The following is a 27,283-nucleotide window of genomic DNA, read 5'->3' on the forward strand; positions in this document are numbered from 1 at the left end:
GGTTACTTACGAGGACATGAAGGAAATGTTTAGCGAAAATGGGTATGTTTTTGTGAATATCTTGAACGTTGTGCTTGTAAATTTGCGAATACCAACATCATGGAAAAAGTCAATTGTTCAGCGAATCCCCAAGAAGAATTTTAGTATCAATGATTTGTCAACGCTTAGGGATGTATCTCTTTTACCCACTTGTTACAAGGTGTTTTCGAAAGCAATCTGTAAACGAATCACCCCACACATATCCAATGAGATTGCTTTTTGGCAGCGTGCCTTCCTGCCCGATCGTGACAGACAGGAATTGATTTTTAGTTTGAAAGCCGCAATGGATGATTTCAGACACTTAAGTACAAAGTTTTGTGCAGTTTTTGTGGATTTTGCGGATGCGTTTGGGAGCATTGAGCATAGTTTCCTTTTTGAAACTCTCCGGGAATTTGACATTCCTTTGATTTATTGTTGCTTGGTCGAAGATCTATACCGTTACTCTTCGTTTTCTGTGATTTGTGGGTTTGAATTGAGTAAAGAGTTCAATATAATCAGAGGAACAAAGACAGGTGACCCTTTGAGTGCACTTTTATTCATATTGGTGATTGACAGAGTATGCAAGCCTGTGGTAAGAGAGGCTGTTATCAGGCAGGGTATCGAAGATGAAAGAAGGATTAATCCATGTCCATTGCAAGCTTTTGCGGATGATGTTGTTGTTGTCAGTTATGACGTAACGATTATAAATGAGATGTTTGATATCGGACAAGTTGCCATGAAGATAGCAGGTTTAGAAGTGAAACCCAGTAAATGTGCAGTTATGTATGCAAGGAGGTCTGGGAATAACTGGTACAAAGGCAAGGCAGATAAAAAGCCAACTGTGTCAATTCAAGGAAATGTCATCGAAGTTTATCCCCGTGACAAGTCCTATAAGTATCTTGGAAAGTCTCTCTCACTTTCCGGCGAAGATGCTGTGCAAGTGTATGAAGTTATAGAAAGTTATAAAGATTTATTGGAAAAAATAACAAGCTGCAAATTGCCCCTTGCTATAAAGGCTAGTGCTTTAAATAACTTGGCTCTCGCGAAGATTCTCCACCATTTTTACAATACAAGGTTTACAGAGGAGCAGTTGGAACTCATGGAAAAGTCCTTGGTGAAGGCAGTTCGAAATATGTACGATTTGTATGAAACAACAACACAGCTCATCATCTTCTTACCACGCGAGCACGGAGGGATTGGAGTTAAGCGTGTGTCAGATGTGTATAGGTCAACAAGGGTTGCATTTCTCATTAAGATGTTGAATCATCCCCAATTACAGTTCAAGAACATTGCACGTCAATCCCTTAATTTGGATATGGAAAAACGGAAAGTTGCTTCAACAGATAATGATATGAACTTCCTTGGGTTTGAGATTAGTGAAGACGGCTACCTGAATAGTCGTACCAAATTTGGGTGTCAATCAGATTGGCCAGATCTTCTGAGATATGCTAGAAAGCTAGATGTTTCCATTGAGTTCAGGCAAGGAAAGGCTGGAGTAATTATTAATGGTGAATTTTTTGATGAAGGTGCTCCACTTCAGAAGTTGCTATTCAAACAGACAGTTAATCGAGATTTGCAAAAAGCAAAGCAATTGTCAGTTCAAGGCCCCTTTCTCTGCATGACTGATGTTCAGTTGAAATCCTCCCATTCAATTTTTTACAACTGGAAAGTAAGTGATTTACTGGTGAAGTTTGCAATAAAAGCACGGTTGAGTCTACTTCCAACAAACTTCACAAAGCATGTATGGAATCGTGATAATGACCCTTCTTGCCCCTTTTGCCATCAGCACACGGAAAGTGTCGCACATCTGATGAATGGATGTAGAGAGTTTCACAACTTTTATAGTCGACGTCACAATCGAATTGCTGACAAAATATTTGAGGTGATCTCAGGAAGTATAAGTGGTTTCCAGTTTCATGCAAACAAACTTGCAGAATCAATAATAACGGAATATAGTGATGAATTACAGCGTATTACGCATCGTAAACCTGACATCATTATCATTGACAATCAGTCACATAAATGCATTATCTTAGAGGTGACTGTCTGCTACGATCTGTATTTTGAGCAAGCACTGAACACCAAAGAGAAACGGTATCAGCCGCTGTGCAGTCTGCTGCAGTCGTTAGGTTGGGAGGTGGATTTGAAAGTGCTTTGCTTTGGCTCACTTGGTTGCATCAAAAAGGATGTTTGGACTGTTATGAGATCATTGTCAGTAGATAAGTTGATTGTAAAGAGCACATTACAGTGGTGCTCGGTATCAAATTTGATAATGGCCAACTATATATGGAGACACAGGGTTAAGAAGTTATTCATGTGAGTCTATTTTCTCTCGGCCCTTGCGTATGATCAGATACAATAAGTTCTATATTACATTTTCACATTGAATGACTTCTAAATCTTGTGTCTCACAGTTTATATGAAGTGATTATGTATGTGGTGGATAACACAAGCCTAGTAGACATACCTTTTATGTTAACTGAGCTTTTAGCTCGGACACTAGGGCAAATACGAATTTATTATAATCTAATGCTGGAGATCTTTTCAATGTCTCGACAGTGTTCTGAGCATCACTGAATTCAAGCAAAAAAGTCCCCATGCATCTTTCACCATGCATCATCATTCCACAGTGTTTTTAACTGGTGTTTGTGTAACCCTGTTGTATTGCTCTTTATTTTCCTTAAAGTTAAATATTACTTGTTTGTGTCACAGGACCATTACCCTCTCTTTGTTGTTAGTTTCAAATATCCACCTTTGTTGAAAGCTGTGAAGGAAAAGGGACTTTCCCTTTGCTTAAGAGCTTTGTTGGATTTAACTGAATCACATGAATTTGATGTTTGGCCGTTTTATCCATCTTTGGTAACAATGTCCATCAAGTCATTATGATTATTTTATTTTTAGTGTCTACGCTGAGCAAAATATATTGCAATTCTTAATTGAAGGAAAATTATGTGAAGGAAAAGGGACTTTCCCTTTGCTTAAGGGCTTTGTTGGATTTAACTGAATCACATGAATTTGATGTTTGGCCGTTTTATCCATCTTTGGTAACAATGTCCATCAAGTCATTATGATTGTTTTATTTTTAGTGTCTACGCTGGGCAAAAGATATTGCAATTCTTAATTCTGACAGGTAATCAGCACAAATCCTAGCTCCATTTTCTCTGTTTGTTCGATCACATCAAACTAAAGCTGCATGAGATGAGAAGTAATAGTTTTAAAATAAAAAAAATAAAATGTGGGCTACAATAATCCTGGAATGAATATTGGTTCCTTGCTTTGGCCATGATCCATGTTTATGATAGGAACTTTATCGTTGTTGTCACTCATTTCATGATGAAAGTAAGGGTGGCTCTTGGTTCATTAAAAATGCCTAATTTTCCGTCTTCTACAACCACCCCTGTTCATGGATCCTTTTTCCATTTTTGTAAAGCAAACAATACTGTAAAATTCATGCAGTCAATTTTGAATGTTTTCATTTTCTTTATATATATATTTATTTTAGCAGCACCCAAGTTCTTCGTGATGAAATTTATCGAAGGATTGATCTTTTTGAAGAAGCAGTTACTGTTCTGCAAGAAAGCCTAGTGAGTTTTTTTGTATTCTTCTTTTGCATAATTTGTTTGTTATTTTATTTTTTAGGCCTTTAATCTTGTCTGTGCCTGTAGAATTAAGACTTTAGAGGAAGTAGTTTGTTCAAGAAAATGGAGTGTACTAAAAATTTCAAAATCTCTGGGCAAGAAAGATTTCAGGTTTTTTTTGTATCTAAACAAAAGTCCTGATAGGTGTAGGTAGACGGAACCAGGTCTTTTTCTCACCTGGATCCTTCAACATTGCGAGTGACTGCTGGTCAGTGATTGGTAAAAAAAGAATCAATTATCAGGTGTTATTCTAATCTCAATTTACTTACACCTGGATGTAAATTTCCATTAACCTATTCAGGTCAATACCAAATGTTTTATACCTAGGCTAGAGGAGTGCCAGACAGAAAGTTCTCGAGTATATTGTGCCATATTTTTGCTCTCAAGTCATTTCTAAGATGTACTAAAGATTTGCTTTCCTGGTGAATCAAAATTTTTCAAACAATATAGAAGAAATCCTTTTAGGCTGTCCGAAAGCAGTATACCAGGGTTACGTTTAGCTACATCGAAAGCGCTAATAACTTCGAGATTCGAGAACTGTACCCTGAATCGAGATTCGTTAGATTACTCAACAAAAGTCTACACCCATTTCGCATCCATTTTGAAATGGGGAGCCTAGCAATGTGAAGAAAATACCCATGTAACCCCAGTCATGGTAACATTTTCGTTGAAACTGTTCTACTTGTGGAATTTATGTGAAAGTTTAGGCTAATCTTAATTTCCTTTAGCAAGAAAGATGTAGGGCCTCCCTTGACACAGGCCCTGAAATGCCAGTTATTAGACCTAGACACCAAATCATAAAGAAAGGGAAGTCTCGCAGTGCAGTTGTGTCATGAAAGCTAGACTTTAGTGTCAAATTTCCCAGTATGTTATTATTTCTTCACAATATTCACTTTTCTCATATGTAAATGCGTTCTTCTAGTCAAAGTTTGAAGGGAAGAAACATCTAGACGGTATGATAAAGTCGATGGAAGGAATAAGAAAAGAATACAAAGGAACTCTGGTATGAAGCTTCTATTGAGACATACTAGCACCCTTTGTATCGGGGCTCTTTAATGATATACCTGGCAAAAAAATAACAAAAATGGTAAGTGACAGAAAGAAAATATGCGACAACTATTTGCCCGATTACCTTGGAAGCAACTACTCAGCTTGCCATATATAGCGTTTTGATTTCAACTAATGATATTGTTCTGAATTAAAGAAGCGGCCAGTCTAGATAATTTTTCTCATGTGAAAGGTCTACAAGGAATAGGGGTGGTGTGAAGTTAAAGTGGAATGGGCTGAAGCCCTGAATCGTTAGATCTGATTTTTAAAATGCTTATACCCGAAGGCTCAATTAACATATTTCTACGATACACGAATAGTTTCAAGGCTGTTGAAGAATGACGTTTTCAATTTGCTGATCAACAAATGGTCAAACGAGATGCCAAAATGAAATTTTGCAAAAAAATCAAAGCAAAGCAGGAAAATATTATGACACTAATTTCTCGGGGGCTGTCATCTTTAAGAGATAGAATTCAAGTGCAGTGACGTAGAAAGAATTTCGAACATAGAGGCTCTAGGGAAGGTCTATTTATCTGCCCTGAACAGTTTTTAAAACGCAGTTCATTTCTGGTCCAACACAGAGGATGTCTTTACTTAGATTTTCATTCCAAAATGGCGAGGTTTTGTCTCGCTCCCCTTGCTTTAGCTTAGAATGTTATGCCTACCAAAATTCTTGGAACACCAACAGCATTTTTGTCATTTACATTAACAGTATTCATCTCCCCTTGCAAACAATGTTGGGCTATTCTCCATAAAAAAATGCACCATTCTAAGATCCTGTTTACATGAAGTGGGCTGGTGAACTCAAGTGGGATCCATTCCTTTGTTCTCTGTTTTTGCGTTTACATGGAGAGTGGGCCAGCCCGCTCTGGTGAGATCGATCCGCGTCAGGTGGGATGCAAATTATCCATGTAAGCGCAATCAGGTAGGCAAGCCCGCTCACTGAAAGTAAATGCCCCTGCGTAGAGCCACCTACGTGGGATAAATCGCGTCCTCATGTAAACACTCACGAATACGATCTCACCTGCGGAAACTAGCCCTTTCAAGTGGGCTAGCCCACTTCATGTAAACAGGTCCTAACGTAATATGTATTTAAGAAGCTAGGATGGCAGTGATGCATGTCCAACATTGTTTGAAGGGAAGGGTGGCATCTAAAATTGACTTAAACTGCTTGTGTGTTAAAAGTATTTAGACAAACATTTTTCTATCCAGGCTGTGCCATCTGCAACAACGACTCTAAAGGGAATCGGCCAACAAGACTGGTTTAAGCATTTCAGGTGAGAGTAATTAAATATAATTTAAAGCTATTCATTTTCTACTGGGCACTTCGAATGAAAAAGAAGTTCCCATATGATTGTTAAACTTCACCGATTGTATCAATTTTTGACGAAAGCTAGAGGCATTGAGAATGTTCCATAAAAATTCCATTGAAAAACATTTGGAGCATACTTTTCATAAAGTTTTCGTCTGACTTTCTCCACGTTAAAAAGCCTCTAAGAATAATTTTTGAAAGTCCTAAGCTAGGAAACATTTTTGCCTGTTTGTGGATCGAAATAGGCCAATAAGAAGCACGAGCACATGACTTAAAAGGTTGCCCAATAAGTGCTACTTTCCTGTTAAGAATATTACCAATGGAGTCCAAGGGTAAAAACGAGATCCTCCTATCTACACAATAGCGGTTTTTTTCATTTTCATTTTGACGGATTTTAGAACTGCTAGATGGAACAACGACTGGGCTCTGCCAATGTTCTGAAAAATAAGACCATTACAATGTTTTCCAAGATTTATTGTAAGCCGCTTTATTTTATCAAGACATAAATTTCATCGAATTTTTGTCAACAGATCAAATATGGTTGATTCCAGAATTATAGACAGGAATTTTAGAGACACTACCTTACTCATTTCTTCCATGAAAGGTTCGTTAATATCAATGAAGCATAGAAAGACTGATCTTCATCATTCAATATGAAAGGGAATTTTAGTTTACAATATCATTTTCTTTTTGAGAAAGTTTGAAAGTTTGGGTAATGTTTGAGTATTTTTCTCAGTCGTATAAAAACTGGGTAGAAATGGAAAAAGATGTGGAACAGTCCTTTTTATGGCTCTTAAATAAAAAAATTATTAAAATATTTCTTTTGAAGCATTTCGGATAAAATGAGGGTGGGTAATATTTAAGGTAAGCACCAAGGAAAAATACTTCGGGACATTTTTATTAGAGTTGCCTATTTTGGGAATAATATGTACTTCAATCGTGTTTGTATTCTTTATTCAGACTGGAAATGAGTGTAACGCGTTTGAGAAAATGTTAGGGAATGCTCGGAAAAAAACAAGGAATTGTTTAGATTTATTTGAATCATGAAAAAGTAAGAAATTTTTTTTACAAACTTGCTTGGCAATCTGATTTAAAGTCTGTGTGAATGCTTTCCTTTTTGTCTTTAAAAATTAAAGCTCTCAAAATATTTCGCACTTTCACAATGTTATCATTGCTTTTCAGTTTTTATCTATATCGAGTCACTAAAGCTAGGCGAATTTCCACTGGAAACCTATCGAGAAAAGGCCACCATTTCAGATGGAAAGGTAATATTCTTTTAGATTTCACGTGGCATTCATTAACGTAATTCGTCCTGCATTTTTTAAATCGGGATCTGATGCTTTCGCTGTCTGTTACAGTCTTGTTAACTCGGAGATCTTTAATAGGGGGAAGGGGTGAATTAAACAGGGGGTCGGAGGATTCTCCCCATCGGCAGCTAAGATGGCTGGCGCCCTCTTCTACTGAGGCAATATGCCGGAGCCACAAAAAATGAAATATGCATAGTTCCACTTGAAGCTTGGATACCCTACCTTCTCGTAGTGCTCTACCCTTCACACTTGGCCTCAAGGGGAGGTTTGAAAAAAGCCATGTAGAAAAAGGCTAGAGATAAATAGTACGTAAAACGCTACGTTGTTCTATAATTCATATTTACCGCCTCCGTATTTAGTGATTTTGAAGAAGAAACACGAATCCTTTCATAGAATAACAAAATTAATGGTTCTTTAACTCGATATCCTTTAGTATAAATATTTACATATATGACAACCACTCCCCTAAAAACCCTTGTTCTATTTTCCATTTTTTCAGATTCTGATTGACAAGGAAACTGCAAATCGACATTTCACCGAGAAAAAGTACGAAAAAGCGATCACCATGTACACCAATATTCTTGATGTCAAGTGAGTGCTTTTTGGCTTCGAAACCGTAGTTGGCTGTGAGAAATAAGTTTCCTGCCGTAGTTTGCTGTCTACTTATGAGGAATACGGACAAGGATCAATCTTTTTTTAAAAGATTCCCACCTTTTTTCAATTCTTACCTGTATTTTTGCTAGCAAGAAACGTCGTTGCAAAGCCGTTGTTCGGAAATGTGAATTCTGTAAGAATGTCAAATGGAATAATGTGAATAAAAACAGCGAGTAGAAACAGCGATATTCGACAGAGAACAATCAAGTTAGATCAAAAATTATATTGTGACCTGGGATATCAGTCTACGATATGAATAATTGAACTAATATTTTGCTCCTGGCATAAGAATCTTGTTTAGAAAGAAATATCCCCGTCGTTAACTTGTTTAAATTTGCTTTTAGAGAGATCGACTTGAATTTTTTTCTTTTTTAGGCCATATTGTCATATCATATATTCTAACCGCGCTCAGTGTTACCTGAGTTTAGGAAGACACAGGTATGCCAGAGTTCCATATCAAAATCATGCTTAATGATAAATCCGGATAAATCGCAATTCGGTCCTGGAATACATTTAGCCGGTCTATGAGTTTGCCGTTAGCCTACTCCTTGTAGACCATTGCTTGGTAAGTCCAATGTTGAATTAGTATGCACACACAAAAAGATTCCGCTCCGTTCGCTGTTCAGCTCCTGTTGAATTATATTTGGTGGACTCGTAAAAAATAATTTTTGTATTTGTAAGGTGTATGATATGTACATTTCTCCGTAAAATCCAAAATACAAGCACAAATATTATGAAAAATTGTATCCAGCCTAAAATTATGGTGATGAAACCAAATCTGATTTCTAAACAGTCGTACCATGATGTTCGGAGTATTTTCCAAAACGAGGCCTTAAGTCGATTTGATGTATTGATAAATTGTCGATTACAGAAATATGTATTCCTAAAACGACTTAAAACGGAGTGCAATTCGATTTCATGTTCAAAAACTGGCTGATATTGGGCAGCCCATCATGTGGAAGTAGTGCCACGAAATCGGGCGCAATGGTCGTACTTTTGGAAGATTTATTGGAATCTAAAATAAGGAAGAGTGCAAATTTTTGTTTGCATATAGGAAAATTGTCACATCTTTTGATTCTTCGATGGGGCAGAAACTACCACTTTAAAACATAAAGATGATAACCCTTGTGTCGATGGGTCAATGTAAATTTCGATGGACCATTGCATTCACTCTTTCTTTCTTAACAGGTTAGCGTTAGCTGATGCGAGAAGGGCAATAGCATTGAACCCTTCGTCAGAAAAGGTACGTGCCAAATTTGCCCTCTTTTCATATTAAAAGGGCCCTACATCTAACATCCCGAGGTTAGTTTATCCAATTGAATCTTATTCTAAAATTATCGAAATATTGTGAAGCTCCTGTTAATGCAAACTTGCCTATGACAGACACCCTCCAAGACAGCATTTTCCCACAATGTCTCCTTTACTTTGGGACCCTATTGAGGTCCTTCTAGACAATAGACATGAGCCCCATTCCATATTTGAAGTCGAAGGGGGTTTGGTGGGTTGCACTGCATCCGATTATACATGATCTATATGTTATGACTGTATTTATTCTGACAGGGACAATACAGATTTTGCCGGTCACTCGAATTATTGGGGAAACAAGATGACGCTGCACGGGCGGTTCGCAGGGCCTTGCAGGCCTGTCCTGAATCAGCCGATCTTGAAAAGCTGCAAAGAAGAATCAGGCAAAAACTCGGTAATCAATCATATATTCCTCTGTCTTAGATTTGGCTTGTTTTATTTTGAATTTCATAACCAACTTTATTTTAAACGCATTTAACCAATCTTTTCTCGTGTATTGGCACAAAATAAAGAAGCCTTAGTCCTTTCTGGCACTGCATATCTTACAATGTCAAATATCAGCGCCGAAGGGTGAAACAGTAGTAAAATAAAGAAAATTGCTAATTTCCACAAGGGCAAGGGGTGGCTGCCCCTACTCGCCCCCTGCTCGCCACCTGCTCTGGCGTCCTTGGTTTCCCTCTTGCTATGCTGCTCCATCAAGTATCTAGAGAAGAAAATAGTTTATTGACAGATTGGCTCGAGACTGTGAAACGCTGATAGATTTCAAAAATGAGGTCTGAGGCAAAATGTCAAACGTATCTACCGTCTTCTTAAAAAGCCCGGCAATTTCTGCAGTGGCGTAACTTGGTTTTGATGTCATTTGCTCTACCATAATACTATCTTCGTGTTTAGATAGGTTTTTTCCCTGTTTATGGATGTTGATAATGAAAATGATTTGTGGTAACTCTGTTTTACATACCAAACAATGTCGTTAACCAGCCAACAAATTTTACTGATCATTTGGGATAGGAACTTTCACCCCACATCCCTACCAGATACCCCCATCAGGGGGGTGATGTAGGTGCCTGCAAAGAAGGAACCCCCAGTGAGACCTACTTAGAAACTATCAATGTGCTGGTGAACGAGGCAAAATGAAACCAGGGGGTCTTGTGGTGCCATGTTTTGATTTTGGAAGATACACGGCTTTTGAAGCTATTCTTGTAAAGAGTATTCCAGTTAAAACTAAATTTTTATTTTTTTCACAGATTCAAGTCAAGTTGCTAGAAGAATGGATTTAATTCTCAGGTATGTGTAATTAATTGGCAAGAAAGGGCTATCGACTTGGATACTAAATTGCTCTCACAGATGCAGGTGGTAGGGGTGTTTAGGGGGGGGGGGGGGTGAGTCTGAGAGACCCGCACGGACATTGTTGCTACTTATTGATTATGCCATTCATCGTTGAAATTAAAGAAAATGTTTTGAAATTATTAAGGGTTGATTCACATTTTCAACCGATAAAAAATGTTAAAAATCCTTAAGTAACTTGGATTTGGCGAGGGTACCTGGCACTTTTACCCTTAATACCAAAGTCTCCGTAATTTAATCTCAGAAATATAGTTTGAATATAGTCACAGAATCTTTATTTGAGCATCGCCACAGAGGTCTCTACAAATACCGTATCCCCAGTTCCTTCAGGCTCTGGTACCCAGTTTAGCTGTTTTTGAAACAGGAAAATGCAAGCCCCTTGGTCTGGTGTTAAACTACGCCCGTCTATTTTTATAGAAACTTCTTTTAAGTAACAAATACTATGGATTTTAAGAAAAAATGAAAAACTTGCGAAACTTCACAATTTTGCAGAACTCCAAAATTTTGTAATTTTCAGCAAAGTGATTAGCTTGTTAGAAAGCATATTTGGTTACAGACGTCTTAAATGTTCTCATATTTTTAACAACCAGCGTTACCTTCGAGTAGGAAAAAGCGTTTAGAGTAGAAAAGATAAGCGTTGCCTCCGTGGTAATTTGAGACCACGCTCTTTTTGCATTTTTTCGTCAGATAAATTTTCGGCGGATAAACTTCGTCGAAAAAAAATTTCGGACAACTTTTTATTATTTCGTCATGACAAAACTTCGTCGAGGATTTTTAACGCAGCAGTATTACTTATATCATTTGAGGCAAAGCCATACAGGTTGCTTTATATTCAGTCCCTTAGGTGACGACTTCGTGGAGACTGAAGCTCCCTTTCGGAATTTGGCTTGACCATCCAGGCAGCTTTTTCACGCAGAACATAATGTCCTGTCAAAATAAAAATAAAAGCAGTATATTTTCTCAGTTTATGCGAAGGATTTGAAGCCAAAGATTGGGGAGAGGGGGGGGGGAGCTATTCGACAATGATTGGGTTTTGGTGTAACACTCTTCAGCTGTCTAGAAATTAATAGAATCGCCCATTTTTTACAATTTAATTGTTAACTCAAAGAAAAAGAAGATAATAAGATAAAAAAAGCAAATTTTTGGCGTAAATCTAAATAAATCTTTTTACCGACTCAAAGCAATATTCACCGAAGGACAAAAATATTGGGAGGGAGGGGCTGATCGCACTCCACACCCAGGCTCTAAGCCCAAATGCAAGATTTGAGAAAGCAGGGACACAAACAATTTCTGACAAATTTCTACTGACATTGACTACAATAAGTTCAATTTAACTTCTTTTCCCCTTTACTTAATCTCTCTTTCATTTTGTTTTGTTGCATTTCGTTGTCTTGATCCCATGTGTGTGCCAATTTTGATACCTTTGTTTTCCGGAAATGTCTGTCAACGCTATTCTTTCATCTTTTCCTTAACAAAAGCCGTCACTCAAAAGGATGGAAATTATTAATTGGTGACATTTTGTCCGTTCGTTTTTCCGGTGACTTCCGAAATTATAGGCATGTAAACGAGCGTGATTTGATAGCTTTATTGTTGTTTTCCTTTTCAACTTTGTGAATTGAGAAATTTTTATCACACGAACACTCTTTTCAGGAGTGATGAACCCCCGGAATTGGTAAGCCCTTCCAGTGGAGACCAAAGCTCGGAAAGCTCGGATTCTTTTAGGCCTAATTTTAGCGATTCCGAAGACGAGGATTTTGAAGAGTCTTGTAGTTCTGAAGTAAGTAGAAGTTTATTGTACAGCCTACTTTTGCCTTTTATTGATTTTCAAATTGTGATGAATCTAGCATACCTACGTGCGCTGGATGTCAGCAAGTTGTTTCATGATCGGACCACGTGCAGGCATTGATACACGTGCGCTCGTGTTGCCTAGGCCAGCAATAGGTTGGTCATCATGTCACGACGGCATTAACCACATTGATCAATAAATCGTAATGAAAACAAAGATATAAACAGAGAGACATGCACATGGGTGATATTATGCCATTACCCATGTTGCACGAATTTTGTTTTTCTATTTTCTATTTGGTCATCATCAACCTGCAGGCCAGGCCAGTTTGCGACAAATAGTTCTGAAAGACCCCCCCCCCCTCCCTAAAAAAGTGTTTTTTTGTCCTGTTCTTTTGTCCGTAAACGGTGGATAGACAATAATATCGTTTAGGAATAAGTAGTTTGAAATTAGCTGAATACCAAAGCGTCTCCAAACCTTTCAAGTAAACAAACAGCACATGTTTTGGCCTGGAGCCAATGATTTTGGAGGAAGTTACATGATAATTTTTTCTGTGTTTTTCTCATTCTTGTTGTGTATTTCTATCGCTAGGTGTTTAACTAAACAATGCACGTTGTAAGTAGGTCGTTGGTAAATAATGAGTAAAAACATGGAAAGGGGGCGTTTCCCATACCAAAAAGATTGTGGAGTTTTCACAAGGAGGTCCGTCATGTGGAGACGTTTTTATCTGTATGCTGCTTGTTGAATAAACAATCTTGCTGTTAGTAGGCGTCCTTAAACGGAATGCCAATCAGAGGGGCATTGGGTAGTGTATTTATGGGGGGCTAAAAGCAAGATTTTGCTTCCCGGCTGGAAACTTTTCTGAAAGTTCCCAACAAATTAGAGTCTTCTGCTTTAAGTCAATGAATGAACTTATGACAAAAGGGTTTATTGCTCAATGTTACAGAGCCAAGCAAATTCTATATAAAGCTAACGATTGGCAATTTGACAAGATCGGTTGGATATGAGCAAAGTTTGATGATGTCTTTCACAGCAATTATCGTAAAATGCAGAATTACAGTCATGGGATAGGGGGGCTCGTGTGGTTGGCTACTCAAAGAGGCGAAGGTTACTGTGACAGTGCTCCGTATTGGATTGTAGACGAAGTTGAATTTAGAGTTATTCACATTCTCTGGAAACTCATAAAATCTTCTTCAAACTACAAAATCATTCTTTTAATATTTATCAAAATGGAAAATTTTGCGAAAGTGGTTTATCGACATTTAGTTCTTACGAACGCAAAAGTAATGCTTGCATGGAAACCAAACCATACTTTTTTCGTGCAATTTAATTGTAACATTGAGCAATAATTTTTTTTTTGAAATTATTTGAAAAAGTATTCAGAAAGTAAGAACATCGAGCGACGGCAAAAAATTGATTGGTTATTATGAAAAAAAGAATGTACCCATAAACCTATATAGCTTCTATGTTTGAAGAAATAAGACCTTTTAAAAGCTTTTTCTTAGTTGTTACAAGAGGATTTAAGAATATGAAATGCATCCCCGGATGAGGATTCAATTGAAAAAAAACAAGGTAGCTTTAGGCCCGACTAGAAGCTAAAGAGTTTGAAAACCGTCATTGAAATGAAAAACATTTGGATTGGCAAGAACAGCGGAGCAGGGGCTAGAAGGGGGCAAAAGCCCCTATCACTTTTTTTAAAAAAGTAAAGAATCAAGAAATAGACCACATGACGAGCCTTTTCTTGGTTTTAGCCCCACCCCTTTTTGACCCTCCGCTGTGCCAGTATGGACGATATGCTTTAATTTTTGTTGTTTGAGTAACACCATAATGGTATGGTATATAGTCTTGCGAATGCCGCCTGGTAATGCCATGCTAGAAGGGTGGCTCATACCGATCCCCAATCCTGCCATTGATGATACAATTATCATTTTGATCGTGTGTCGAAGTTTTCTGTCCTGGCTTCTTTTGATTGATCGAATCGATCATTAGAATCAGCAATGTGCTTGTCAGTTTAATTTGTATAAACACAAGGCAAAGAAGGATCACAAGTCGAAAGAAATTTAGTTTTGTATCATAGTTTATACTTACTTTGGTTTGGTGCAGTTATTTTGTTGGTATCAAACATAATGGCGAAGTAGTTTGGTAGCAAATTATCAACTAAGTGCTATAGAGTCAAATCGAAGCCAGGTTTGCGATATCTTGGAAGACATTTTTCAATGCAGTAGACCATCCTAAATTGAATACAATATGCAGTAATTAAAGCAGTTTTTAAAGTTATAGTTTCAGATTTCTTATGTGGCATTAATTTATTACGAGTCAAAATCTTCTGTGTAATTTTCTTGCGAAGATGTTTTGCAAAGTTTCAAGATTGTTCCCATCACTATGCGCCATATATGCCTCACGTTCCAAGAACTGGTCAAACCACTGTTCCAAGAACTGGTCTAGCCAGAAGAAAACTTATTTTTCACATCCCATCCTTCTTCCTTTCAAGTACGCAAAATGCAAGGCCCTGCCTTAAACGAGAATTGTACTAACTACTTCTTTGATTTTCCCGTGTTTTCAGAATATACCTTCATTCTGATCATCCAACTGTCTTTGTTCACTGATTTTATTATCATCTTTATTTTGAGTTCATTTTATTGCTACAGGTTCCTGTATTGGTCTCAGATTCTGACGAATGGTGTGATGGTAATATTTTTATAGAATTTATTGCTTGTTTGCTTGTATGTGAGAAAATTATTGCTTGTTTTTAGGGGCACATCCCGAAACGCTCCCTGCCCCCCAGCTTTCATATTTTGCAAGCGCGTGTTTGTATCTATATATGTTGAAGATAAACGTGCAAAAGTGCCCCGAGAACATAAACCAAATTATAATTCAAAATCATTTATAAATCGAGAAAATGGCCATTTTTATCAGTTTTGTGTTCATCTGTTCTGCTTTGAATTGTTGACACTAGTGGAAGGCTGTTCTGAAAACTTTGCTCTAAAAAACCGGTCGTTTGACCATAGTTAATAGAAGGGAGGTCCTCGTCCTCGGAGGTCCTTCAGGACAAAATAATCATCAAGCAAAGTGTTGCTGTTAATCCTGTTGTTTTTAACTGCTATTTGAGTCTAGGCGTTAATGGTTTGTTTTGAATTTTGATAATTAACGGAAGAACTTCAATTTCTCTAATTAGCATTTGCTTAATTCCTTTTGTTTAATCATCAATAAGAATCACAACGCAGTCCCTTTGGGTAAAGAACGCGAAATTTGTGTTTTTGTCAATGTATTCCCAAGCTGATATCGCTATCTTCTTTTCATTTCAGATGATTCCCATGAGTAAGTGATGTTGATGACAATAGTTCTTCTTTAATGTTTTGAAAAACATAAAGTTCTCGATAAATTTTGCAATCTGTTTAATCCAGGTAAACTATTTGGTGTTAAAAAGTGTATATTTGATTCGTATCTATTTTAGATCTTATTTTTTCCTTTATGTATGTTAAAAAGAAAAGTTCCTGAGATTTCTATTGAGTCTTATTTTTCATGAATTATTATTGAATGCTTTCGATTAAAAACACCATAGGTTGCGTTGACGAGGAGATGTTTAGAATATCTTGTTATTTGTGAAAAATTGTGCTTAAAAAAAGTTTAGAATTAAAAACAAATATATTTTGTTTCTTTACTCTATCTCCAGTGGAAGTATGTATAACACTTTTATTTGTTTTGAAAACTCTCATTTATTCTATTATATTTCTAGATCTATAGAAGAAAGTGTCAAAGAAGTGAAAAAGGTAATTATTTTGATTTCTAGACCTGTATTTGTTAATAACATATTTTAGCAGGGCTATAATGAATCGAAATGGATTAACTATTTTTTTTATATATTTTATCACATCATTGGTGCCCAGTACAGTACCACGACCAAAGCTATGGGTTGAGTGCTGGGGGTTGACACAGCTTCTCATAAGGCAAGCCGGAGCAGTTTACTAGTCATTTACTCGTAACCTTTAAAGGGCAATAATTGACGATTTGGCTTTCTCGAATTAAAAACACGACAGTGACTGCATGTCCCCCAAGAAGAATTACGGTTTTGACAAAAAACAAAACATTCTTTGAGATATACTGGCCTTGCGTTTACTTTTGGATCCGCTTTCCGAACACTTTTAGGACCGCATTCAGAGGTGATCCCGTATGGATCCGATCTGGACCGGCTCCCGTTCAAACGGGTGGTCTGGTCTGGTCCAGATCGGATCCATCAGAAAACCGAACATCAAGCGAATTTTTGGCGTCGAAAGGATGTTTGTAGCGGCTATCCTCCTGGTCCCCAACTGGTCAGCCGAGATCGTCTGCATAATTTTTGAAATGCAATCGTATTCATGCTGAGAAGTGACTCTATCTTTCTCTCTTATCTCTTCTGTCTTTATGAAAGTATGGTTTTAGGCGTTTCAAGGGTGTGATCTTTTAGATTTTTCCAAGGGCATGTCCACCAAACCCCATTCAAAGTCTCCGCTATCTGAATTTGTTTGATTTGATTAATTGTTTGTTTGAATATATAAAACCTTTTAAGCCGTAAAAAATAGATCAGTCAAGTCTTTCCCGAGGTCTGAAGCTGAAGCTGAACTGGGGGCACTACCTTATTAAACTCTTTCTTTACTCATATCCAGGTGTTTCTGTCATCCATGACCCTTGGAATCGCGGTGATAATGATTTATTTTTCATCTCAAGCTTATTGTATCAATCTCTTTACAGACGCTAAAGACCAAAAAACGTTTGCCAGCTAGTTCTGTCAAGAAAATAAAAGGAAAGGTAAGAACGCCAAACTTCATTCAACCAGGCAAGAGTTGAACCTCCATATAAGGACCCTTCAAGGGGGGAGGGCACTCCAAGAGGGGGCATCCAAGTGCGGGGAGGAGGAGGCAGAACTACTGCCAGACGCGTGGCTTTTAAAAGTTTCATTTTTTGCCATGCGTTGATTCTATCATTATAAGGAGGAGAGACAGTTTTTCTTCTTTCGCACTGCGCTCGACAAAATATTACGTCACAATGATACCTTAGCCAATTACCATGGCAAACACCTCAACTCATGCATCTGATATTCGATTATTTATTTGTTTTCGAACAATCAGTTAAAGCTTTGTTGTTACCCGTTTGCTTTAAATTCTGTTGCTTACAATTCTACCTATAGCATCGCCCCCTTTCCTTAAATTATAAAAGCATCATCTCATGAATTCGTCATCGTTTTAGAACTCTTACCTCCTCCCTCTCGTTATATTTACCTCCCCCCCTCCCCGGATCATTGTGTTTCGAAAATTTAATCACCACTATTTGAATTACAAACTCCTCATTTGAAAGAACTTTTTCTTTTTGAAAATTCTTCCCACTTCTTGTTTCAGTCTATTCGCACTCGTTCACTGAGGTTGAATTGACTAGCCTGTGTTCCAGACCCCTAACTTGAAAGTACTTTCCTTGAAGTGACTTGAAAAGTGTTTTTCAGGGCATCAAACTGTATTTCCTAGTACATTAGCAAATATGCTGCCGTGAACATACCTATCTGTTTGCCTGTAGGCCACTTCTTAATTTCAGCTGTTATTTTTACAGGTCTCAAATTCGGCAAAGGAAGACAATATGCCTAACCTACAGATTGAAATGAAAAAGGTTGTTTTTCTATTTTCTTTATGCATTGCATCATACATTTATCCATGCGAATGTTTCATATGTATGTTAGTGGGTATAAATATTATGCTTTTGCTGTTGCCCTAGATTCATCTTATTCGTCAATAGTTTTTAATGTTTTGTCAAAAAGCTTAATTTAGAGGCAACTCGAACTCTCTAAACGTATTGTTTTAACTGCCCTCCAATACCCTTTCTTGAAGATAACTTAAATCCCAAATATGTTCCACCGATTCCGCCAATTTAGGTTTCCTTACATCTTTCTAATTTATTGCTAGTTATCGTCAGCAAGTTGAGCTCCGCTTCATGCATTTGTAGGAATGATCTTTCAGTTATTGTGACGTCATTGTTTGTTGTTTATAGATTCCTCTGAAGGTATACAAAGCTTTCGCATAAAGTTTCTACCATGGCTGCCAACAGCAACGACAGTAGCACTATTTTTAGTCGCAGCTTGTTTTCCTTATGTATGTCAATAAGAAAGGTTGCGAAGATTTGGGGAAACATTTTGGGTTTTAAAGTTTTTTGCGGATGAGCCACATAACTGAAGCTAATCGAAGTACCATATAGTAAAGATTTGATTGTTCCAAGCTGGCCCTTCTTGTTGATTCACATTAATTGTTTCTTCAGAGGTGACCTGATGAATTTCTCATTTATTTTAGGGCACCAAGTTTTTCATGGCCAAAAATTACGACTGTGCTAGCACCTACTTCAATTTAGTTTTGAATCTTTCAAAGTCAAAGAAAAATGTAAGTAAGGATTATGGGATCTTAAGTTTACAGATATGGCTTCTAGCGACTTTAAAATTGTGAACCACTATTGATCAATCCGCAATTATGGGTTTGTCCAAAATAAGGAATTCTCCAATTTCTGATTTGGTTCTTTTCTCTAAAGCATCGTAGTTTAAACTCTTTGTACCCAAACTCAGCTTTATATAATTACTGAAATTTCATGAAAGATAGAAAGTTCTATAAAGACATATAGAAGTATTTGCGTTGTGCCACAACGTTCCCAAAAGATGGGTTAATGCCCCTTGAAAGGGGTTTTGTAACCCTTAAACTATTTAAGGACCTTGCAGAGAAAATGCTACTTAGCAATTGCCAAAGCGGTTTCTTTAGCAAATTCTGCCTATGTCCCTAAATACACAAATCTTCAAAGCAGCATCTAAGTGAGAAGCATCTTGCATATTCATTGCTTGATCTTGATATATACCCTTTTTAACGTGCTTTGTAGATAATGGCAATAAATGAATTCATTCTTCTGAACATGTCTTCTCTCTTTTAAACTTCTCCTTTCTTTTTCTCTTGTTTTCCACCATCTCTCTGTCTCGCTCTCTCTTGTGTTTTCTCCCTTCTCTCTTGTTATCATCACAAAGTACTTGTACGCGTAACAGAGCTTGTTGGACATCTGTAAATGGCTATAGTCTCTCTTACAGTGTTGCCCCACTTCTTTTTATTTTTATTTGTTCCTCAATTCCATATTTTTACCTATAGCTTTCACTTTCAAGAGAAGATGAAGTTATTCTCATTTATGCGTATGGAATGTGCTCTTTCGAAAGTGGATCAACCGAGGTACCGTCCTATAAACAATTTTTTTTACCAAGCAGCTCAAATAAAGGAGTCATAACACGTTATGATATACAGTTTTGTGTCCTCAGAAGTTAAAGCTTTGTATAATGAGCGAAACTAGTTGATTTAATATGTACTAAGCAAAGGAACGAGTCTTGAGAAATCAGGGTACGCTCTGAGGCTCCAGTGAGAACGGTAGCGTTTTCCCTTCGTTCATTTCAGGTTGACAAGCCCCTGGAAAACCATGTTATGGTTGTGATTAGGTTTGCAGTTTTCTCTGATAGTTTTTTAAACATCCATCAAGAGTGTTAGGGAAGCTATTGACTATATCTTGTTGTCTTTGTTAGCCGAAAAACTCCCCCACCACCTTCTATCGTGTTTGTACTTCTCTCCTCATGCATATTCATTAACTGTATTACTGAAGCAATGTTGACTAAAGTGTCCGTTCTACATGAATATTTCATTTTTTAGCGTGCACATATGAAGAATTTAAAACGTTTAAACTGTGTGTGGTCAGTTTATGTATATGTGTTATTTCTTTGTTCATGTCATTAAGATGTTATCACGTTCCTCTTTTGTCTAGGATATGGGGGCAGCCAAAAAGCAGTTTGATTTGATTATAGAAAAATTTAAAGATGTTAACTTTCCTCTTGCACACTATGGTTGTGGACGAATCTATCACAGACAATCCAAGTAAGCTAATCGCATCTTAGCAAGTCTAACTTGTTTGTTTCAAATCCTTAAAACAGGAGAGCCGAACTCAATCAAAGAAAGAGCAAAAGCTAAATGGGTTTTGCTTTAAACAGAAGTTTAAATTTGGATAACGAGACTAGAGGAATTTTTTTTCTCAGTCGGTTTTGAATTGAAATCACCGCAAGATGTAAAAAAGATTCTATGATATGATAAGTTTTTGGAAAATAAGTGATGTGAGCACTATAAAACGAGTTACATTTATCATTGACAATTGATGTGAATAGTATGAAAAGCATTTTGCATTCTCCTTTGCTTCAGATTTTCAGAAATGCAAATATCACTACACAAAGCTTTGGATATTATTGCGAGATTCGGCGTTGTCTTGCGTAGATGGCCAGGCTCTGATTTTGTGATCGAAGAGACCAAACCAGGAAAACTTGAGGTATTTCCAGTAATATTATTACGTGTTTATGATAATTATCATTAGATTATTCCAGTACTGTTATCTAGGGTGCGGAAAATTTGATCCAAATTTGGTCTTGATGACGTTCTTTTTCAGCCACTTCCACGATCCTTAATTTTTTAGATTTTCATGCCAGCAGAATTTTCGTCTTAAAAAGCCAGCAGGGAAACAAATGATTACGGCTTTTTCTAGCTAGGCCCAACCCCCTAGGCATTTGCCCATACTTTTTTTGCTGTTGCGATAGCTGCCCTCTCATATAAATTTACTATATAAACTGGGAGTTTGAACAAGTAATTGGAAGTTTGGACTTTGCACCAAAAACCCCCTCTCAGAAACTCGTATTCTAAACTGCTTGATTTGGCGATTTTGTATTTGTGTTTAGTCTTGTTTGGTTTTAATGTTTATTGTTGGATGGTCTTCGCTATGGTTGAAGGTCCGTATATTTTTTGTTTGTTGAAATTATACCCAATATACCCAAAGAAAGTAGGAAATAATTTGCAACCTATATGGCATGCATGGTGTTTCTCTACTGGATAAATGATTAAAGGAGACAAAACTCAAAACATTGTAAAGGATATGACTTTGGACGCTACACGAATAAAGCAGGAGCATTCATTGCTTCATTCATCTTCGAAGCCAGCACAATTTGTATTTGGTTTTTTCTCAATTCTTAGCTCAATACAATCAAATTTCAGGATTTCCTTTCCTAAAAAATCTTTCCCTATGCCTGAAGCTTTTTACGTCACACTTAACAACGAGAACGATTTACACTTTTCTAAGAAAGGACATCAAAATAAACGGGTCTGTTATCCATTTCAAAACCCTTTAAACGCCAATATAATTATTTTTTTTCCAGTATTACATCTCGCAATTGCTGACTTCAGCCGTTGGCTCTGCACGACTACCAGATGCCGTTTGTCGATTTGACTTGTGTGACCTGAGTAGAAATATTTTCAAAGACGATTTAGGTTTGTCTTTCAATACCTGTTGCATGTTTTTTTAAAGGAGCAAATTCATTTATGTTTTCTCATTACGTCAAGTTAAATCAGGGGCATAGAAACTATGATAACAGAAAAAAAACGCTGCGGCAAAAATTTTAAAAGTTCTGTCAAGTCTGTACGCAGGCTACAAAAGTTTTTAACAACCGTGTTCCCAATCTTCGAAGTTCCTGATTTTTTTTAATTCGCACGTGGCAAAATATGTGTAGTGTCTATAGATTTACTGTCGTGGAATTTAAGTGATTTCTTCGCATGACTTAGCGCCCTTCAAGGCAGCAGAACCAATTTTTCTTGATTTTTTCTCGAGATGTTCTGATAATTTTATGGTGTTCTAAGAGCAAGAAAAAAATTTTATAGGAACGAGATTATCTTGCAAATGGTTTTGTGGATCTAGAGCTTAGTTTATACACCTTTTGCAAGACCCTCTTAATTTTATGACTTTAATCAACATTTGTTATCTGCATAATTTTCCTTCTAGATTTTAAGGGTTATATACAAATGAAATGCAGCGAAGCATGTAAAATAGAGTATCATTCAGTTTGCTGGCAAAAAGTAAAGAAAAAATTGAATTTCAAAGATCAGTCCCCGTTGAAGGTAAGATTGACGTTAAATTTGTCCATGTTTGGTCATATCAGAGCTCCTCTCCTTTTGACAGCCTGGTCCAACTTGTTCATACCCTAGTATGTAAACCCCAAACGGAGAGCCCTGAATATTTCAAGGTAGCCTGCAAAAATACCTAGAATTGTGGCTTTATTTCGTCATGATGTAAGATGGAGATTAGATATCTAGCACTTTTCCAATCCAGTTCCACGGTCAGTTTCTCATCATGGATTATAAGAGCTGCTACTTAAGTGCAAGTTAGATCTTCAGAATTATGGGATATTATCAAGATCTCTCGGTTAAGAGGGAGGGGGAAGTGTTTCTATGAGAGACTTCTTTTGGTTTGGGAGTGAAAAACCCGACAAGATAACTCATTGGTAGAGCAACTACATACTGTAGCGGTGGTAGCGGATTCGAGTCCTGCCCGGTCATGTTGCTCCCTCACATTTTCTTTCATTATATTTTCTCAAACCCTGTTCTGCACTCAGTCATCAAGATTGCCATTTCTGTTATCCTTATTCCGTAACAAGACATGCATCGAAGTTATGCTGTAAATTGCTATACTCATGCAGATTTCTCATACATAAATTTGATTTTGACGCGTTAACGGTATTCGGCCTTCTAGTTATAACACTTTCTCTGTTTCAGGATTTCCTTAATAGAAAATGTCTGACGCCCGATTGCTCCGGACTATTATATTTTATGCATTATACATTCTTAAATCGAGATGGAGAGATAAAAAACAAAGAGGTAAGCATTAATAAAGCTGCAAAAGTTCTTATTGTTTTGCATGTATCACTTAATTTATCAGTACCTATTCATCTGGCATATTCATCATGCCGTAACAAATTCCTTTGCAGTACTCCAAAACCCAACAAACATTTTTAAACTCTTCCTTATTATAAACTGTTGCTATATTTTTGTCTTTGTTTTAAAGATGAATAAATTGGTCATCGGTGTCAAACAGCTGTTTATCGATACTCGAAAGTAATTGATAGAATCTCAGCCAATTAACAATAGCACGTTTATTTTCCTCAAAAAAGCATCTGGCAAAATGATAATAATGATAGAAGCAATGTTTTTTTGTGAACTTTAACGAACATGTTTGAGACAATCTTGTGTATTCGAAGCTCCGGTGGGCAACATAGAATGGCCAGAAAAGCCTTGATATTTCTGCAATGTGTTGCAAGCACTTTTATCTTATTGTGTAATCTATTTTTAGCACAAAATCGAGCTGCCTAGAAAACAAAATACCGGCGTTTCGAAAATTGATAAATCGAAGCGAATGAAACCCTGCAGGTATACAGCACACTCCAGTTTTTCATCTTGCATAAGTTTTCAAATTTGTACAGAAAGAGGTTTCTGCAGTGAAACTGTGACATTATTTTTAATTAGATAAATATTTGCTGATATTTTAATGCGATATCTTCTTGGTATCATTTCATGAAAAGAATTAATGTCTTCTGGTTTAAAATATATTGCCAGTTAGAAGACTTTTAATGGGTAAATGAAGCAGTTCAGGGGCGGACACTTGGTCAAATATTGGAGGGGCAAGCCTATTGTTTTAATAAGATGACGTCACATTTCCCATTGTTTTGGAACAAAAGACCATTGTCCTCTAAAGTATTGGAGGGGCGGTCACCCCCCCTCCCCTCGCCCCCCAGGTGTCCGCCACTGAAGCAGTTTTAGAAACCGAAGCTTCTATTATTAAACTCATCTTGTTTCCATTATTATGCAAATGTAGTAATTCATGAAAGAATTTTATGTTTTTTTATGTTGCAGTTTTATTGAGAAGTTCAATCTGATTTAAGTTCTAAGACATTGTTATCGATAGAAACCCAGAAAAGAACAATTTTTATCTCAGTGTTCAAATTTTTTTATTCGTAGCCACAAGAAGCTCATGAAGAAGTCATCTTTAGAGGAAGAAAAAGAGAAGAAGAAGATGGAAAAAATCAGAGAAATAGACGATGACATTACCAACATTTTGAATGAGCTTGACGAAGAAGAGAATATGCGTAAACACATTACAGAGGTAATTGCAGCTAGGATTGGAATAAATTTTAGAATAACATAATCGGGTTTATAATTTTAGCTTCTTGTAATTGCAATTTGTAAGCCTCCCAAGCCAGTTGTTTTGTTTAAAATTGCGCATAAAAGACATTGAAAGGGAGCAAATTGTATGGCTCAGTTTTGAGAAGAATATTTTGTTTTGTTCTGTCCAAAAGGCCTTGAACTTAGCCTTTCGCCTTTCCAAATTGGGTGTGTGTCCGACTATGGTTAAGTTTTATGATATATATCATGTTGTACTTAAGCTTTATTGTGTAGATGTGGACTGTAATGATTTGCACCAAAGTTATCTAAATATTTTCTTTAATTTTGTGCAACAAACTAAATGAACTCTCTTAAGGGCCTCATCCAACAAAATTTTCGAGTTTTATTACCCTTTTTTTCAAATTAAAATCTTTCAATCCAAAGAACAAAACTGTTTTTTTATTTATTTATTCCTTGCCTCTATCGAGGTTGTTTTTATTCGGGCACATGACAAATGTTTTTTCATCTGCTTACATAAGATCTAAAGAAATATGGCTGGTTTACCTCGTATGACCAAAGCTCTAATCTGAAAATCTTACGTAGAATTTATTTTGAACGAGAATGTTATAGAACCAAACAAACATGTGTAATATATATTTTATGGGCATTTTAGGACTGTCAAATGAAGCAATTTTATAAATGTCGAATTTGCTGTTTCGAAGGCATATTTAAACAGTTTATTATTTTCTTAAAATCAGGAATCTGTATATAAATTTTGTTTTGCAACGTTTTAAATTCCCCTTGCAGATCCCATTGCTCAACTCTCGTACACCTTTTTCATACAGAGGTACGTTTCCACTGTTGTGAAGTAGATTTCAGTCCTTTTGGCGTGGAAGGCTGTTTTGCATCTTGATGTAGTGGTTACCAAAGTGGGTACAGTCCCGTTTAAGAAAAATGTGTGATTGTGGTTTTTGCGACACTGTCAGTCTCCCAGCTTTGTAGTTCCTATATTTTTTTCTAAGCACTTTGATTGAAAATATGCCAGTCATAAACAATTCAGCTGCTCAACTGGGGATGATCAACTATTTCTTCCATAAACAATTTTCTTGTTTCCTGTATTTTGTAAGGACAAATTGTAGCTGGAGCAGCAGCTGAGGCAGACCAGAAAACCTGTGGGTAAGAAAGGTCAGTTTTCTTACCGATTTCATGGACACCACCTTAAACAGGGCTCAGCCTTTCAAGGGTTATGTAGAAATGATGAAATTTGTTTAAAGTCGCATATTTTTCTTTAAAGACGCGGCTTTATTTCCGTTGAGAAAAGAAGAGGTGTCGGCTGGTAATGCAAGCAAACAGGTATGTTATCAAACCCATCTACCGTCTTTTACGGGTATCAGATTATATTTGAAAGAAATTGAAGGGGTTTTGTCAATCAAATGGCTCAAAAGTAACTAGCATATGAATTAGTAAATTCACAAAACCATAATAAGTGCTTCCTTTTTTAATGTTGTTGTTGTTGTTGTTGTTGCTGTTGTTGTTGTTTGAAAGGTATGCGTATGTAGAAGCGTCTCGCAGCACCTTTAAAAACAGTTTGTTTATTTTTGTTATACACCTTTGACAAAAAAAATAGACAGACTTCTACTGGTGGTTATAGGAAAATAAAATAATGATTCAGTGCTTCAATTTTTCACCGGTATGAAGCCAGTTTAAAAGGTTCTAGGGTAAGACTGCCTAAAACACGTTTTCCCATTTACATAACCTTTTTTTGTGTACTCTTTACTTATAAATGGCTTTGAAAAAAGCAAACATTTAGTAAACTAAAGCTTTCGTCTGACACTCTTCAAAGTTTAAAACGTCGACAATGGCGACATGTTTCGGATTATTGGTAAAGCCCGATCGTCGTTCCACCTAGCAGTTTTGGAATCTATCTACATAAGCACGAAAAAACCGCTACTGTGTAGACAAAAGGAGTTCGTTTTCACCTTAGGACTCCACTGGTAACATTCTCAATAGGCAAGCGGCACTGATTGGTCAACCTATACAGTCATGTGCTCGTGTTTTCTGATTGGCCTATTTCGATCCACAACTGGGTATATATATTTCCTAGCGTAGAGTTTTCGACCTATGTTCTGACGTTTTAAACTCCGAAGAGTGTCAGACGAAAAGCGTTAGTTTACTAAATGTTTGCTTTTTTCAAAGCCATTTACAAGTTTTGTACCACCAAAAGATTGTTTACTCTTTACTTACTTATACACATCATTTATTGATGAGATATAAAACGTAATCATGGCTGTGCCTTATTCAGGGAACCAAGGGACGCAGGAAAAAGAAAAATAAGGTAAATATATCAATAAGTTTTAAATCGTGTAAGGTGTCCTTATTTCAAAATAGTTAGTGTTTGCAGATTGTGCTGTGTCATTTAGATGAAATTGTATAGTTAGGCTTTTGATGAAGTTTAATTTTTTCGCCCAGAGACTCGTATTTTGTTATACCTTGAGTTTCAACCATAGGTCTACCTTTACAAGCAAAGCTGAGATGATACACTGTGCACTAAGCTTTGCTTATTCTGGTATTCTGCTGTGACTTAGTTTACTAGATACTATAGATTTATTTGTAAGGACGCCTATGTGGGCAAGGGGCGAATATATAAAGATAAGCATGGTAGCGAATTGCCAAGAATAAATGCAAAACTGTACCAAAGTAAAGAAAATTGCCAAATTTCGCGGCTATCTCTGCTGCCTGCCCCCTTTGTGTAGGCTTTCCATTGATGTCAGAACTTGATTCCAGCCTGTCAAATTGCTCGATAGCTTGATGTCATTTGCGGATAATTGCTCTTATCTTTTTTAGAATTGATAATTTGAAGATCTTCTGTGTAG

The 27,283-nt window shown here is 36.8% G+C and overlaps 1 protein-coding gene across 4 annotated transcripts in view; it reads left to right on the plus strand.

Moving 5' to 3' along the window:
- Positions 1-27,283, plus strand: part of LOC135684486 (uncharacterized) — a 56,332-nt gene that overhangs the window by 4,199 nt on the left and 24,850 nt on the right. For 3 of the 4 annotated variants that reach the window (XM_065200067.2, XM_089114939.1, XM_065200068.2), the window contains exons 5-33: positions 3,105-3,148; positions 3,521-3,602; positions 4,579-4,659; positions 5,916-5,980; positions 6,546-6,619; positions 7,198-7,280; positions 7,822-7,913; positions 8,352-8,414; positions 9,165-9,219; positions 9,537-9,675; positions 10,526-10,565; positions 12,276-12,402; positions 15,060-15,099; positions 15,717-15,729; positions 16,148-16,181; positions 17,140-17,196; positions 17,989-18,045; positions 18,720-18,806; positions 19,551-19,628; positions 20,209-20,318; positions 20,637-20,760; positions 21,638-21,749; positions 22,258-22,373; positions 23,028-23,129; positions 23,602-23,678; positions 24,267-24,411; positions 25,218-25,257; positions 25,705-25,763; positions 26,713-26,745. In XM_065200067.2, coding sequence (XP_065056139.2) covers positions 3,105-3,148; positions 3,521-3,602; positions 4,579-4,659; positions 5,916-5,980; positions 6,546-6,619; positions 7,198-7,280; positions 7,822-7,913; positions 8,352-8,414; positions 9,165-9,219; positions 9,537-9,675; positions 10,526-10,565; positions 12,276-12,402; positions 15,060-15,099; positions 15,717-15,729; positions 16,148-16,181; positions 17,140-17,196; positions 17,989-18,045; positions 18,720-18,806; positions 19,551-19,628; positions 20,209-20,318; positions 20,637-20,760; positions 21,638-21,749; positions 22,258-22,373; positions 23,028-23,129; positions 23,602-23,678; positions 24,267-24,411; positions 25,218-25,257; positions 25,705-25,763; positions 26,713-26,745 — 2,229 coding nt within the window. The remainder of the gene's footprint in view (positions 1-3,104; positions 3,149-3,520; positions 3,603-4,578; positions 4,660-5,915; positions 5,981-6,545; positions 6,620-7,197; positions 7,281-7,821; positions 7,914-8,351; positions 8,415-9,164; positions 9,220-9,536; positions 9,676-10,525; positions 10,566-12,275; positions 12,403-15,059; positions 15,100-15,716; positions 15,730-16,147; positions 16,182-17,139; positions 17,197-17,988; positions 18,046-18,719; positions 18,807-19,550; positions 19,629-20,208; positions 20,319-20,636; positions 20,761-21,637; positions 21,750-22,257; positions 22,374-23,027; positions 23,130-23,601; positions 23,679-24,266; positions 24,412-25,217; positions 25,258-25,704; positions 25,764-26,712; positions 26,746-27,283) is intronic. The other variant, XM_065200069.2, reaches the window with a different exon arrangement.

Source organism: Rhopilema esculentum, chromosome 21 (genome assembly GCF_057945365.1).
Source record: "Rhopilema esculentum isolate cy_ngs chromosome 21, ASM5794536v1, whole genome shotgun sequence".
Classification (NCBI taxonomy): domain Eukaryota; kingdom Metazoa; phylum Cnidaria; class Scyphozoa; order Rhizostomeae; family Rhizostomatidae; genus Rhopilema; species Rhopilema esculentum.